The following is a 15,083-nucleotide window of genomic DNA, read 5'->3' as shown; positions in this document are numbered from 1 at the left end:
GGTCCAGGTTGGCTCTGAAACTCGGTCTGCAAAAAATTGTAACCTAACTTCACTGAGTATACTCCATTCGGGTTATGAGGCCAGATTAGAGTATCATGCTGCTGGGTTCAGCACGTAATTTTTCAGCAAGTAATTTTTCAGAATTTCGTATCTCCACGACTAGGTTTCTAGATCAATGAACATGCTAACTTTAGCTTCTGCTACTTCAGGCCAACAAGGTGAAAGAATCTTCAACTGTTTTTCAGGTAACCAAATATCTTGCCAAATCCTAATTGAAGTCACATCTCCAATCCTCCATGCCGCGCCTCTCCTTATAACCTCTCGTCCCTTAATGATGCTCTTCCACGCATAAGAATTTGAGCTTGGGTTTTTTGCCTCCATAATCGAGCAATCAAGGAAGTATCTAGCCTTAAAGATCTGATAAAATAATGAGCTAGTATCATCATGTAAGAGCCTCTAAGTCCATTTGGCTAGCAGCGCGTCATTAAATCTGGATAAATCTTTGAAACCCAACCCTCCTTGACATTTTGGCTTGCAAATTTCCTGCCACTTCACCTAATGTATTTTTCTACTATCACCCTTCTACCCCCAAAAGAATCGGCGTATAAGGGCCTCAATATCATGGCACAAACCTATAGGCAATTTGAAACAGGACATAGTGTATGTTGGAAGAGCTTGAGCCATTGCCTTGGTTAGAATTTATCTACCCGCTTGTGACAATAGTTTCCCTTCCAAACCCTGGAGTTTTTCCAAATTCTCTGCTTAATATTATCAAAACTCGCCTTCTTACTTTTGCCAACAAAGGATGGTAAGCCTAGATATATATCATAATGCTCAACACTTGTCAATCCCAGACTGTTTTTGATCACCTGCTACATTGCTTGAGATGTGGATTTGTTGAAAAAGAGGCTTGTCTTTGATCTATTGACTTGTTGACTTGATGTTTGCTCATAAGTGGACAAAATATGTATTAGCCTTTGACAATCAGCTTTATTAGACCTAATAAAAACAAGAATATCATTTGCAAATAGAAGATGTGTTAAAGCTTGTTTGGATGGAAGGGAAGTGGAGGGGAGTAGAGTAGAGGACGGAAAAATAAGTTAAATTACTCTGTTTGGATGTTTTTTAAGGGAGGAGAGGGGGATTTGGAGGGGTTCTAACTACTTCTAACTACTTCTAACCCCTTATTTTTAATACTCCAAAATTGGAGAGATTTGAAGGGAGAGTAAAGTATAGAAATACTTAACCAAATAAATTACCAAATTTACTCTTACCATATTAACAAAATTACAAACTATGAAAAGGCTAATCATTCCCCTCTCCTTTACTTAATTTTAAAATCATCCAAATAAAGTGGAAGATAACCATTCTTCTCTACTCCTCTCCCCACTACTCTCCTCCCCTCTACTCCCCTCCACTCTCCTCTCTCTCAAAACTTCCAAACATAGTATTAGTTTAAGGGATTTTAAGCATTGTGAATCTTTAAATTAATGAACTTTGTACATACTTAAAGAGCCCAAATTATCAAATAGTGTCACTAATGATATATATATAGGGAAAATGTTAAAAATATTGTAAATTTTACTACATAACTTTTATAAACTGACCAAACAATTGATGTGATTGGTTATGATTATTTAATTCGTCATAAACTTAGCAGCCAAACTTATAGAAAATTATTCAATACTAAAAAAATAAAAACATTTCTCTCATAGTAATGATCCCTCATTTCACATAAATAATAAACCCTACACATAATGATCCCTACATGACTAATAAACCCCACACAAAATGATCTACCCTCTCATGTAATCAAATTATAGTGTGTCACTAGAGACTAGCGGGAGCTAGCAGAGTTAAAAGAAAGATTGTGATAACAAAGATCACAATTGATACAGAAGTGGTCTAGTTGTCTAGGCTCTCCAGCACCCTAAATTTTTTCTAAACTTTAGTAGCCGAAACTAGAAGGCTCTTGCTACGGAGTATTGACAATTTAGGGATAGTAATGGAACCAAATGGGAAGGAGTCGAATCATGGGTGCCTCGTTCTTGTATAGGAGTGAGAAAAACTCATGTAGCAGGGACATTTTGGAGATGTTTTATTAGAATTGGGTTTCCGTTAATTAAATTTTTGGTTTCATAAATCTGAGAGCCCATTAATTTGTTGTGATCATATTCAGTATTGGGCCTTTAAACAACTTGTTTTATTAGGCTTGTACTCAGTCTAATGTTTGATCCATCAAGGATAGATGTTTCCAAAATATATTATAAGGTTAGGTTCCTTCTCCACTCTTAATGTTAGACAAAACCCTAAATCTCATTCTTTCTATAGACTAGGGTGGCTCCATTGAAAGCTTTAGTAGCCGAAACTAGAAGGCTTTTGCTTCAGAGTACTGGCAATTTAGGGATAGCAATAGAACCAAACTGGAAGAAGTCGGATCATGGGTGCCTTGTTCCTTTATAGGAGTGAGAAAAACTCATGTAGCGAGGACATTTTGGAGATGTTTTATTAGAATTGGGCTACTGTTAATTAAATTTTCGGTTTCATAAATCCGAGAGCCCATTAATTTGTTGTGATCATATTCAATATTGGGCCTTTAAAAAACTTGTTTTATTAGGCTTGTACCTAGTTTAATGTTTGATGCATCAAGGATAGATGTTTCCAAAATACATTATAAGGTTAGGTTCCTTCTCCACTCTTAACGTTAGACAAAACTCTAAATCTCATTCTTTCTATACACTACCGTGGCTCCATTGAAAGCCGTCATGAAAGAAAAGTATGGAGAGGAAGATCTACCTAGGTTTCAATGAGGTTCATGCCTAAACCCTTATAGATATATTGATTATATGTGTTTTAATATCTATAGATATGCTTTTAAATCCTACACAGGATGCTAGGGTTAGAACTATATTATTATTTTAGAATATCTTTTTTCTTGGGGGTGGGTTGTACAAAGTATAAACTTCTAATACCACCAACAAGTGTGGTACAACTGGTAGGTAGCTGTTGAGGCTTCACCACATCCCAGGTTCGAGTTCTCGTGGGGACTATAATTGCAATTTCTGGTAAGTCACAGAAACCAATAGAGTTTGGGGTGTGTGTGAGTTTAGGATCTCCCAGCTCCAAACAATGACTATCACACGCAAATCTCCTTTTTCTTTTCTCAAAAAATAAAAGTATAAACTTCTAATTATTGTAAAATAGGCAGAACATAAATTACGGGTCTTTTTTCCCCCTCTGATCAGGCTTTAGTACGCGTTTGGATTACGTTTACAGAGAAGCGTCTTGCATCTGGCGTTTCCTTTTCTTTCTTTTTTTAAGCATTTTGTGGCTATGGTGGCTTTTCTAGTGGGTCCCGTGCACTGTTCACGAGACCCACAACCCTCTTTTTTTAACAAAACTTTTATTAAAAATGAGTCCCACGACACTATTCACACATTTAAAAATTATTTTGCTATAGTGTTTTTAGTTTTTAGTTTTCAGCAAAATAAGCGGTATCCAAACATACTCTTAAAGAGATGCCAAGACCATGCCCCAACCCTTCTAAGGAGAAAGACTCGATAGGATAAAAAGAACGGGGTGTAATAAATTAGAAATTTCAAAATTCTGAAACTTTTTGAGTTGAAATCTGTCTAAATCACCCATGTGTGCTGAAATCCCTCAATCTTTAATTTGGTAGCATAGAGATTTAAGCTATTGACCTAATTTTAAAGATTCCTCCATGATGACCAATAGGGCTGTCCAAAGTACCCGAAGACCCGTCAGAATCGATCAACCCAACCGAAACCGACCCGTCACTGCCAGACCGAAACCTTCGACGGGTCGGTGACGGGTCCCAATCTTCAGAACCCGACCCCGGCGGGTCGAGTGGCGGTTTCGTCCTCAAAAACCCGATCTACTCGACCCGCCCAACAAAACCTCAAAAAGAAGGCCGAAATCCGGTGATGTTTGGGCTTCTCAACTCCGATCCAGCCACATTTGGCCTTCCTTTACTCAGATCTGCTCAAATCCTCACTCAGGTATGCTTAAATCCAGCGAATCTAGCCCATATCTACTTAAACTCGGCCAAACTCCGGTAAGCTTGACTCTAACTCGGCCAAATCTCATTAGATTTCTGTCAATCTCAGCCAGATTTCCATAGATACGAAGGAATATCGGCCAAATCTTGTTAGATTCGGGCAGATCTGATGAGATCCAGCCAGATTTTGGCCAAAATCTAGCGAAATCACTAAACCCAAAACCGACCGATTATTACCCGAAACCTGATACAACCCGACTCGGTTGATCTGAAACTTCCCACGGGTCGGTTGCGGGTCGATTTTTTCCCCACCCGAGAAGGTCGGGTTGAGTCCAGGTTGGGCACAAACCCGACCCGGCCCGACCATAGAAAAAGACTTAACAGATAAGTTAAATCATAGATTTTGGTGTTTCATTTCAATGGCTATCAAAGAAAATACAATTACTATCAAAATTACGATTTTTTAGTAATTATGATTGGAAAAAAAAAAGTTTCAAATAATAAGGATTGGGTGAAACAATTTTGATCAATTAAGAAGTTTTGTGGGACCCAATTTAACTCATTCAAATCGAATCAATCTCCCCTTAAAAAAGAAAAAAAAATAGAAACATAGCATTGATTTCACGAAATGATCCATGAAATTGAAAACATTTTCAATCCAGAAGTGGAATTATAAAGATTTTAGTATCAACAAATCCATGTATGAGAGAATTAACACAGTAATTTACCATTTTAACAAGACTAAATAATTTAAAAAGTCATATCCAAGTGGATTTCCACTTTAAAAACATGTGACTTATGAAATTATTTGTTTACTCATGTAAGATTTAAAGGCATATACATGTTAGATATTATAAGTCTAGAACACATATAAGTAATATGTCTATGAGGGTTTAGGAACGTAACTTTGAACACTGTGAGCAAATCTTAATCATAGTTTTGAAACTCAAACCGGACCGTACGGTCCGACCGGGATAACCGAGAACCGTTCATCAAAACGGTTCTTTTAGCTCCCAAAACCGGCATAGGTAGAAAAAGTAGCAAACCCTATGAACTGCAGTTGAACCTCCCGGTTTTGAAAACCGTGGACGGTTCTTAGAGGTTCAACCAAGTCAATTTTTATTTTATTTTTTATTTTAGGATACTTACCGCCATTGTTGAAGGTTCTCAACCACGATAAGATGCAGTCAAATCTTGAGCTTGCATCTCCATTTCTTCTTCTTTTTCTTCTCTCTCTCTCTCTCTCTCTCTCTCTCTCTCTCTCTCTCTTTCTTTCTTTCTGCGTTTTTGCTGTTTTTGCATTTTGGGTCTTCTGAAGTTTGCTATTTCTTTGCAAATAAGATGATGAATATCAGAATATGAGCTTTTAGTTTTTCTATCGCGGTCTCCTATAGTCCTACTAGACAGTAAATGGTTGGCTATCAAAGACTCAAAGTGTGAAGTGTCAAATAATTGTACCAAATGCTTGATTGTCATCCATTAACTTAGGCTTTATATTAGTATTTAACTAATTTTTTAGTGGTTTAGTCTGCCAAACTTCTAGCTTTTACCATTTGGTTTTAAAAATTTTAAATTTCATAAGTAGTTGACCATTTAAATGGACTTTTCAGTCTACAATTACAAATGTTAGATCATTTTGTAGTTGTACTCTAATTATGTAATGTATTATAAACTCGGTTTAAAACACTATTATTATTATTTTTTTTGTTCTAATAAGTATTACTATTTACTAAAAAAAAATATTTATCCCACATTAGTTGTATGTGTCTAGTATCCGTTATTTATAACCTCAGTCTACAACTACAAAATGTTGTAATTGTACTCTAGTTATGTAATGTATTATAAACCCGGTTTAAAACACTGTTACTATTTTCGTGTGTGTTCTAATAAGTTTTATTGTTTACTAAAAAAAAATGGACTTGGGCGTTGGGGAAAACTTAAGATTAATTTAAATATAGGCTTGCACAAAAATGTTGATATATATATATATATATATATATATATATATATATATATATATATATATATATATATATATATTCCCTCTCTTCACTAAATTGAAACAATTTCCATTATGTTATCAACTCCCTTGATTAAGAAATTTGATATCTAATTTATTTTTTCTTATAATTTAATATTTCGTATTTGTATTATAAGACTTATTATATAAAAAAATACATTTGAAAGATAAATTTTAATATTTATTTTAGCTATGTTAGTCATTTTTTCTCCTTTTACTAATTTAATATATTTATTTATCTTTTAAAAAAAATTTAAGTTAATTATGACATCATCACGGTTCGACCTCGGTTTGATCTTGATCCGACCTTAAGCCTCCCCCTTTAACAGTTCATAGAACGGTCCAGGTCTAAAAACCATGATCTTAATAAGCAACTTGGTGAAATCGCAACAGCCCAAGCAAATCTTCATCTCCATGTTCCTCCTTTCAAGATGGCCCTTTCAAGATGGCTCTCGATACGATAAGTCACCATAGTCTCTAGAAAGAATGAGATCTAAGGCATATACACAAAAAAAAAATATATATATATATATGTATATATATATTATAAAATAATTATAAATACATTTGGAACGGGACAGCAAAACCCACCCCGCCCCATCAAATGTGCCGGAATGGGTCAACGTGGGTACTACATTTTTGCGGATGTACGTGTATGATCATGTGTTATACATATCAAGTAATTACAAGATGATTCACTAGAATAATCCCAAAATATTGACTAAAGATTTCAAAGCCAGGAAAGAAAACGTTGGAATGATCTAAGATACTGATTAAAGATTGCCAATCCAAAGAATACGTAGGAACCACTAACCTCTCAGTAAGTTGTCTTTTATACTGGTTCATCATTGAAACTGCATGTCGCTAAAGAGGAACGAAAGAAAAAAGGTTTAAGATAACTAGGAGAAACTAAAACCAAAAAGGCAGAAACATAAGTCGAGCAAACAAAATTAATTACCGCTAATATGTTGCTTCCATAAGCATATAAACAACTCCTACAGCATTCACATATTCATTAGAACATGTCATAAGAACGACATGCATAAATGTTGCACACTAAAACTGCTCATGGAACTGAAATAACCCCATTACATAAAACGACTTCATGCATTATTTACAACACAACAACGTGCTTTGGATCATTCACACTTTGGTAAAACGCAGGTAGTCCTTCATGGATGGAAGGTCTGCAGTCTCAAAACCCTGAGGGAACATCTCCTTGGCTTGTTCATTGGACACAGTGGGAGCTATGACCACAGGATCTCCTGGTTTCCAATTCGCTGGGGTGGCAACCTTGTGCTTACCTGCCTTCTGCAGCGACTCTAAGACTCTCACCACTTCGTCCATATTTCGACCAGTACTTGCCGGGTATAGAAAGCTCAGCTTTACCTACACAACCCACCAAATAAAATGTTAGCACCCATAATTACTACTAGTAATTAATTTTGTTAATTTAGACCAATTAACACAATATTATAACCCCATATATATAAAGGTTAATGTTTGCCCTTAAGGGCATATATTAACCTACCAAAATAGAAAAAATTTTATAAAAAATTGAAAAAAATTGTCAAATTAGTTATATAGATTTATTGGAGGTAAATTTTGATAAATCCACCATTAGATTATAAAAATAAAAATGAAAAGCTCTATCATCGATAAATAAAGATGAAAAGCTATATCACTTTCGTAAAATAGATTTTCAATGGGTAAATCAGCTGAAAACACTTTAGTAAAATAAATTTTAAATGTGTGAATAGTACTGTGAAACTCATTTTTAATAAAAAATGGCTAAAAAGTGATATTTGTAGATCCGTGAACAGTGCACGGATGCACTGTTCACGCAGAAAAGTGGCTGAAAATGTCATAATTTGCAGCTACTGTTCACCGTTGTCCCTTAAAAGCTGAAAAACTGCCCAAAAAAAAAAAAAAAAAAAAAACTGAAACGTGAAACGTAAACGCAATAATCCCTATCCAAACTCAGCCTAAATGACAAATTTCTATAATTTAAAATTATGCATAAAATATAAACTTGTAGATCATACACAAACTAATATCCAATTAACACAAAATTTAACATGTATATTAACAACGTAAAAAACATACAATTTAACGGTTAAATTTTCAAAATGTATTGTAATATTTATTTTATTGAATAAGGTTGTCCCTTATTAAACCGTAGGTTACAACTAATTTTGTAACTAAACTTTGTTTTATATATTACCTTCTTATCTGGGCCCACTATATGCAAAGCTCGAGATGGGAGTTGATTTCCTGAGGAGTCTTTCTCATCTGGGTCCACCATGTTCAATTGCTTGATGATTTCTCGGTTTGGATCTGCAAGGATCGGGTATGTCACCTTGCACCCTGGCTGGAAGGACATAATAAATTAATAAGACATTTGTTTTATGAGTGATGCTTGGGATAGTGGCAATTATTCTAGATAATTTTTACATATTGGTGTGTCAATTTTCAAAAATACAGTAATCTAACGAGAATTAATCCAAAACAAAAGAAAAAACATACGAATTAAGATTTTTTTTAAAAAACATACATTGAAGGCTTCAATATCCTTGATCCACTCTTTGTGGCTCTGCACATCATCACAAGACAGCCCCACAAGCTTCACCCCTCGCTTCTCGAACTCCTTAGCATAGGCTGCCATCTTGCCAAGTTCCGTAGTGCAAACCGGCGTGAAATCGCCTACACATTACTCAAACGAAACAAAGTTCCAAGCCAACCAAAACATGCATGTTAATTAAACACATAAATACGCCAATGATGTAAATTAAGGACCTTTAGATTTACAAACACTAATTGATTGAAATGAAGTACCAACCAGGGTGAGAGAAGATGATGGCCCAGCTATCATCGATGATGTCATAAAGCTTGATTATTCCATGGGTGCTATCGGCTTCAAGGTCAGGAATTGTGTCTCCGAGGGTCAAGCCTGGCATTTTCAATGCAATGGAAACAACAATGACAGACTCTTCTTTTGTTTTTCGTGTTTCTTTGCTTGATGTGGAAGTGGGAGAGAGGTTGAGTTTATAAAGGATGAAGGTCTGGTGCATGCAGAGAACGTGGCATGCATCGTGGCTATAAAGTTCGGCAGTTGCCTGCATGTTACTGGAGTGCACTAAGCCCCTTCGGCGTGTACTGCCATTTCTCTTTGTCTCTCTCTCTCCTATTTTTTCTTTGGTTGGGTCTTCTTTTTAATCTCTTTTGTTGAAACTGATGCCGATTTTCTGTGTTGTTTGGTAACATTGGTCCAATGCTTGTGTCATCCTTGAAAGATGAAACTCTTTATTATTACTCGTTTATCACTTAAGATTTAAGAAATTAGGAGTGCAGATATATTGAAATATTGAACACTTGTCTGTATCAGATTAGAAGGGGTGTCCCTTTTATTTTTATTTTTTTGGAACATTTACATTGTTGGTGCTAAAATTGCTAAAAAACTATTTTTGCACCCAAAACATTAAAAGACATACTGGTGGTGTTTAAACTAAAATTTTTAATTACCAAGCTATAGCAAAATGCTATCAATACGAGTTTACTGTAGCTACAAGTGATTAAAAAAAACTATTATTTTATTATGATTTTCTCCCTTCTCATTATAACAAACTCTCTTTTTTCTCCTTGGATTGTCTTTCTCCGTGTCTCTTCTTCCCTCTTTTTTCTCTCACCACAGCATCTCCCTCTTTTCCCTCCCGATTTGACTTCTGCTATGGCTATAAAGTTCGGAATGTGGTTATAGTTGTGTACTAAGGGCCTATTTTTTAGGATTAATTTAGGTTTAAATTACTATTTTAAAATTTTAATTAAAAAAATTGTGTTTACAAATTGTGTTTTCCGCTCCATTTGTTTTGATATAAAATATTTTCTCATTTTACGGTATTTGTTTTGCAGTAAAACATTTAGTCAAAAGTAAAATATTTTCAGTCAATCAAATCAACCTAAGCAAATTTGTGTAAAATATTTTACACTTAAAATTTTGGTAAAATATTTTACAATTTCTCTTTAACTCTCACCCGACAACTCTCAGACTATCTATTCTCTCCCTTTCACGCTATCTCATCTCCCTCTCAATTTTCTCTCCTTCTCAACTCAACCTTCTCCCCGAAAACCTAGTGGCGCCACCCATTGACCGGCACAACCCAACAGCGGCACCACCACCGACCAAATCCACACTTTTCCCTCCTCTCGTCTCTCTCACAAAGTCCATTGGGTTGTTGGTGGCTATTCCGATCTTGCTCTGATCTTGCTGGCAGCAGCTTGGGTTTTTAATGATTGCTCTGATCTTGCTAGTGGCTGTTCTATTGTGATGTTGCTAGATTTGCTGGGTTGTTGGATTGTTGGATTTTCATATTAGATTCTTTGTTCGTGGATTTTCTTTTCAAGTTTTTGATCTAGTTTTGTGGGTGTTTTAGGGCCCATTTGGTACATGTGTTTAAAAACTTAAAATTGTTATTTGAAAACATTTGTGGAAATACATGTGGGTGAAAAAGTGTGTGGAAATACATGTAACATTGTTTAAAAACTGAAAATTGTTGTTTGAAAACACAAACTAAACACCCCCTTCTGATATGGATTTATGGGTTGTTGATGGTTGTTTTTTGGGTGGTTGGTGGTTGTTTTACTTGGAAGTTGGTGATGGTTTTTTGAAGCTTTGGTGGTGGTTTTGATGGCTATGTTTTGAATAGTTGGTGGTGATTTGGTGGTTGGTGGTGATTCTGATGGCTCTTGGGTGCTTGGGTAGATGATAGTGGCTGATGGAATGGGATTACAATGGGTATATTTTTGCAATGGTTAGTGGTGGCTAGGTATGTGGTGGTTGGTGGTGGCCGTTTTATATTCGCAATATTTAGGTCACAACACTTGCTAAACACTTGCAAATGTTTTACAGAAAAAACCCGGCCCATTGCCATTCCTATTAAAATTCTCTTTCTTGAGTTGAAGGTCGTAAGTTGAAACTCTCTCAAAAAAAAAAAAAAAGTTGGACTTTTAAGCAATTTGAAAATACCCTTACACCCTAAGTTTAAGTAGGACAAAATTTTAAGACAACATGGTAAAAATACATCTCTAACTCCACCTAAAACTTTGCTTACAAAATAAAATAACTCTCTCACTAACCCATGTCTTCACAATGTCACCATGTTTTTTTTTTCTTCTTCTTTTTTTACTTTACCAACAAGACTTGCTGGCCTATTAAAAAAAATTACCAGTTTTTTTTTCTTAATTTTTTTTAATTTCTAATTTTGTTAATTCCTAATCTCATGTTTTTGTTTTTGTTTTTTTTTAATTTTATTTTTGAATTTCTACTTTCCTTATTCCCTACTCTCAAGTTTATGTTTTTTTCCCCTTCTCAAATCTCTTTTTCTTTATTTTGAATTGGAAGAAGAAGAAAAACACTTCTACTATAAAACCATTACTATAACTTCTCGTCTACATTTTTTTTAAATATAGGCATTACCACATATCCTTATTTTTTCTGAACCGCAAGCCAGTTCCCAATTATCCCAATCACAACTTCTAAGAGATGACTATTTGAATTAGTATCACTTGTTCAAATTACATTCAAAAATAAAAACTACCAACCCACATAATTATGAATCCATGAATCCATCATGAAAAAAAGAATCACGAATCCATAATCACTTTCAATTGCCACACTTCGGTTTTTTCTGACTTCCCCCACTTCACTGCACCAAAAAATATCATTCCACGCCCAAATTCCACTGAAATAATATCAATATTTTTGTAGTTGGTGACACCATTTTGCTGTTGGTGGAGGGGCCTAAAACTTCAATAGTAATTCTATAAAGTCATGTACTTTGGGAAAAAAAAAATGAAAGAGCATGTGGATAATATTTAATTTGTTTATAATTTTCACTTATTCGAAATGGTTGCATGTGGTTTGATGTCTCTTCAAATTGATTGATTATGGGTTGGGATGGATTATTTTGACTTTGTTTTTAATGGATGTGGTTTAGTATTGCCTCAATTAAGAGAAATTTTTATGCTCAAAGGAGGACATGTTAACAACAACTAATTATGAAAAGAAAGTTATTTTCTAAGTTACCAAATCTAAAATGTGAACTTCTTAGTAAAGCAACTATGTTACTCATATTCACTCTAAGTTTGAGTGTGATGATACAAACTCACAGATAGAACTCACCCTTGAGAACCAACTTGCAAGGGGAGTGTGCCCAATAGCTTATATACACAAGTTTAAGCTTACGTACACTTAGGCAATTGTGGGACACTGGAATCATAACATACGAATAGAGTAGTTCAAAGCTTAATATCAATTGAAACATTTATCAATTTGAAGGTAAACAACATAAAATAGTATGTGGATCATAGCCTAAATGACTCTCCTAAACATTAGATTAGATTCGAAGGTAATTCCTAACAGATTGAACAAAACTATACTAGGAAACTTGAATCAAACTTATAAACAAGATTACAAGGAATCACTTACAGGCATGAAATACTTAAAAGCATAAACACCTTCTAAAAACCTTATGAATTACGAGAGAATCTCCTAAAAACTAAATATCACAAGAGAATGATAATTGTATATGCAGGTTTTTCAATAGCGAGTGGTGCCCTTCTCTTGAAAGCAAACATTATGTTTACATATACTTGTGACTCAATAATTTCTAACAATATTATTCCATACATGTGTCTTTATCTCCTTGAGGTTTGACGATTACTAGCAATTGGTTTTTTCACGTTTTTCTCTCTTCTTAGGCTTGAATGGCACTTGTTGCAACATCAAATAGTGATTTGTAGATGCATAAAACTACTTCAAAGCCATATCTCTTTTGCATGCACTTTTAATGGGCTAGTAACTACCATGAGAAGTACTATGTATGCTCCAATGTCACTTTCAACGTTCCCAAGATTTTACAAGTGTGATTCCCCTATTATGCCACTTGTCACCTTTATAATAAGGTAATTTATATTTGATGCCAAGTAAGAACCATAGGAAACCTTGCAAGTATAATATCATTATATGTATGAGGATTTTAAAGAGTTTGGAAGGAAAAGTATGATTGCAAACAAGTTCAACCAAGCCGAGTATAAATAGCCTATAAGATTGTTCATTTACTTCTTTTTTTGTTCCTGGGTAGAACTAGTTCCTGGACATTCCAAAAAATTTCTTTACAACTCCTAGGCAGTTTTTGTCACCCTATCTATAACTTCACAAAATTCAATACTAACTAAAGCGCTCGTGCTTTCCAAACTACCAAATTAATACAATAACAAGCTATAATATATAGATTGAAATACTAATTAAAGAAGATAATTTAAATTTTGTAGACATTACATATAAAAAGTTTTTTTGATACAACATATAAAAAGTTAAGTATTCTACTTTATACATTGAATACAAGTAAATAACCATGATGTAGTAGTAAGGAGCAAGAGAATACTCATCAATCTGTATCCTTATCATCATCGTCCAAAATACAATAAAGGCAACATCGTAAGATAATTTAACAACAACGTTACTAATAAAGCATACTCCCCCTTTAGCAGGTGTTGTGGCTGACCGTGATTCCCCATGAAAAACCCAAGGTCTGTAATTGGTAAGAATCCCATAACTATGTAGGTGATCTCATACAACTTTTGTTGGAAACAGTTTTCCATGCACACATCAATTACAAGGACATGGAATCCTCCCATTGCATGTAGTAAGAGACGCAAATTCCACACATTTTTTTACACCTTCAAAATATTCCTAAGTATTCCTCTTCTTGTCCATTCAACTCTTATCCATTGCTAAAGAATATCTTACGAATTTTACCTACAATGCCATTTCATTAGTGCACATACTAAGGGTTAGATCATAATATATTTTATTTAATTATACGCATATTTTATGGTTAGAGTAAAGTACACTTTTGGTCCTTATAGTTTGGGGGTGGTAATCATTTTGTCCTTTTACGTTTCAAAATTTTAATTTTGCTTTTCATATTTGATATGTTTTCATATTGGTTTATTATATGAAAAAGTTTGAGCTAATTGCAAACTAATAGGACTTCCATTTTGATTAAACAATCGTACATCACCATAAAAAGTTTGTGAAATCGCATAATTTGAAGCAATGTTTTTATGGGAATGCACTTTTTGTAGAATATGCATGAATTTAAGTTTGTTCTTTCTTTTGGTAGCTTTATACCAACTGTATGAATAAGAATGTATGGAATACATTGCGTACAAATTAAAAGTTGTGTAAATATTGAAATAATAAACATATACTTTAAGAGTATATATAAGGAGAAAAAATTATTTAAGAGATAAAAGATAATATAACAGGAGTAACAAGATTTTCAGCACAAGAAAGGTATATATCCTAACCTATATAATATATATTGAATAAACATGAATGCCTATATATATATATATATATATATATATAAAAGAGTAGTGATGTTAATCAATATATTTTTTCATATATTTTAATACATTGATATTTTGATGCAAATCAATGGCTCACAATATATAATCCAGTGAAACACATAAATCCAAATATGCACAATACACAATATGCATTAAACACTCCTTCTATCCAATGAAAACCACCTTATATCACTGCGCAAACCACCCACTTGCACCAACTCAACAACCCACCAAAAAGCAAAAATTTAACATCTCATTAATATTGTAGACATAAAAAATTATTTAGGTCGAAAGTACTTACTATGCTCTATAGATCACCAACCTTGTTACAAGAAATCCAAGCTTCCCCCAAGTGAGAATGCTTCCCTGCAAAAGCTAATTTTATTTTACAATGAAATTTATCAATATATTAGTCTGATAGTTTAAATCGTACTTAGACATAAAACAATGAAGTTATAAATGTCAATATTATAAAATGTTCTTTAAACAACATTTAGTCATTTACTATCATCAAACATTATGACAGTTTTTTTTCATAAACAAATAATTATTAAAATTAAATAATATAATTATGTTTGACCTCTCTTCTATAGTTTTTGCCTGTGTTTTTAAAACTCCTCTCAAAACAAAAAA

General features: G+C 34.0%; 1 protein-coding gene across 1 annotated transcript; it reads right to left on the bottom strand.

Annotated features, from left to right (window-relative positions):
• Window positions 1–7,092: 7,092 nt before the first annotated feature.
• Window positions 7,093–9,037, bottom strand: LOC142623461 (1-Cys peroxiredoxin). Its single transcript, XM_075796879.1, has 4 exons — window positions 8,878–9,037; window positions 8,593–8,741; window positions 8,263–8,409; window positions 7,093–7,427 (listed from the first exon to the last, which is right to left on the bottom strand). Exons 1-4 carry the CDS (start codon window positions 8,993–8,995, stop codon window positions 7,182–7,184), a joined length of 660 nt encoding a protein of 219 aa, XP_075652994.1. The 5' UTR covers window positions 8,996–9,037; the 3' UTR covers window positions 7,093–7,181.
• Window positions 9,038–15,083: the final 6,046 nt, after the last annotated feature.

The sequence above is a fragment of the Castanea sativa genome, chromosome 2 (genome assembly GCF_040712315.1).
Source record: "Castanea sativa cultivar Marrone di Chiusa Pesio chromosome 2, ASM4071231v1".
In the NCBI taxonomy this organism is placed as follows: Eukaryota; Viridiplantae; Streptophyta; class Magnoliopsida; order Fagales; family Fagaceae; genus Castanea; species Castanea sativa.
The sequence above is the reverse complement of the archived record's forward strand: the minus strand, read 5'-3'. Positions and strand labels throughout refer to the sequence as shown.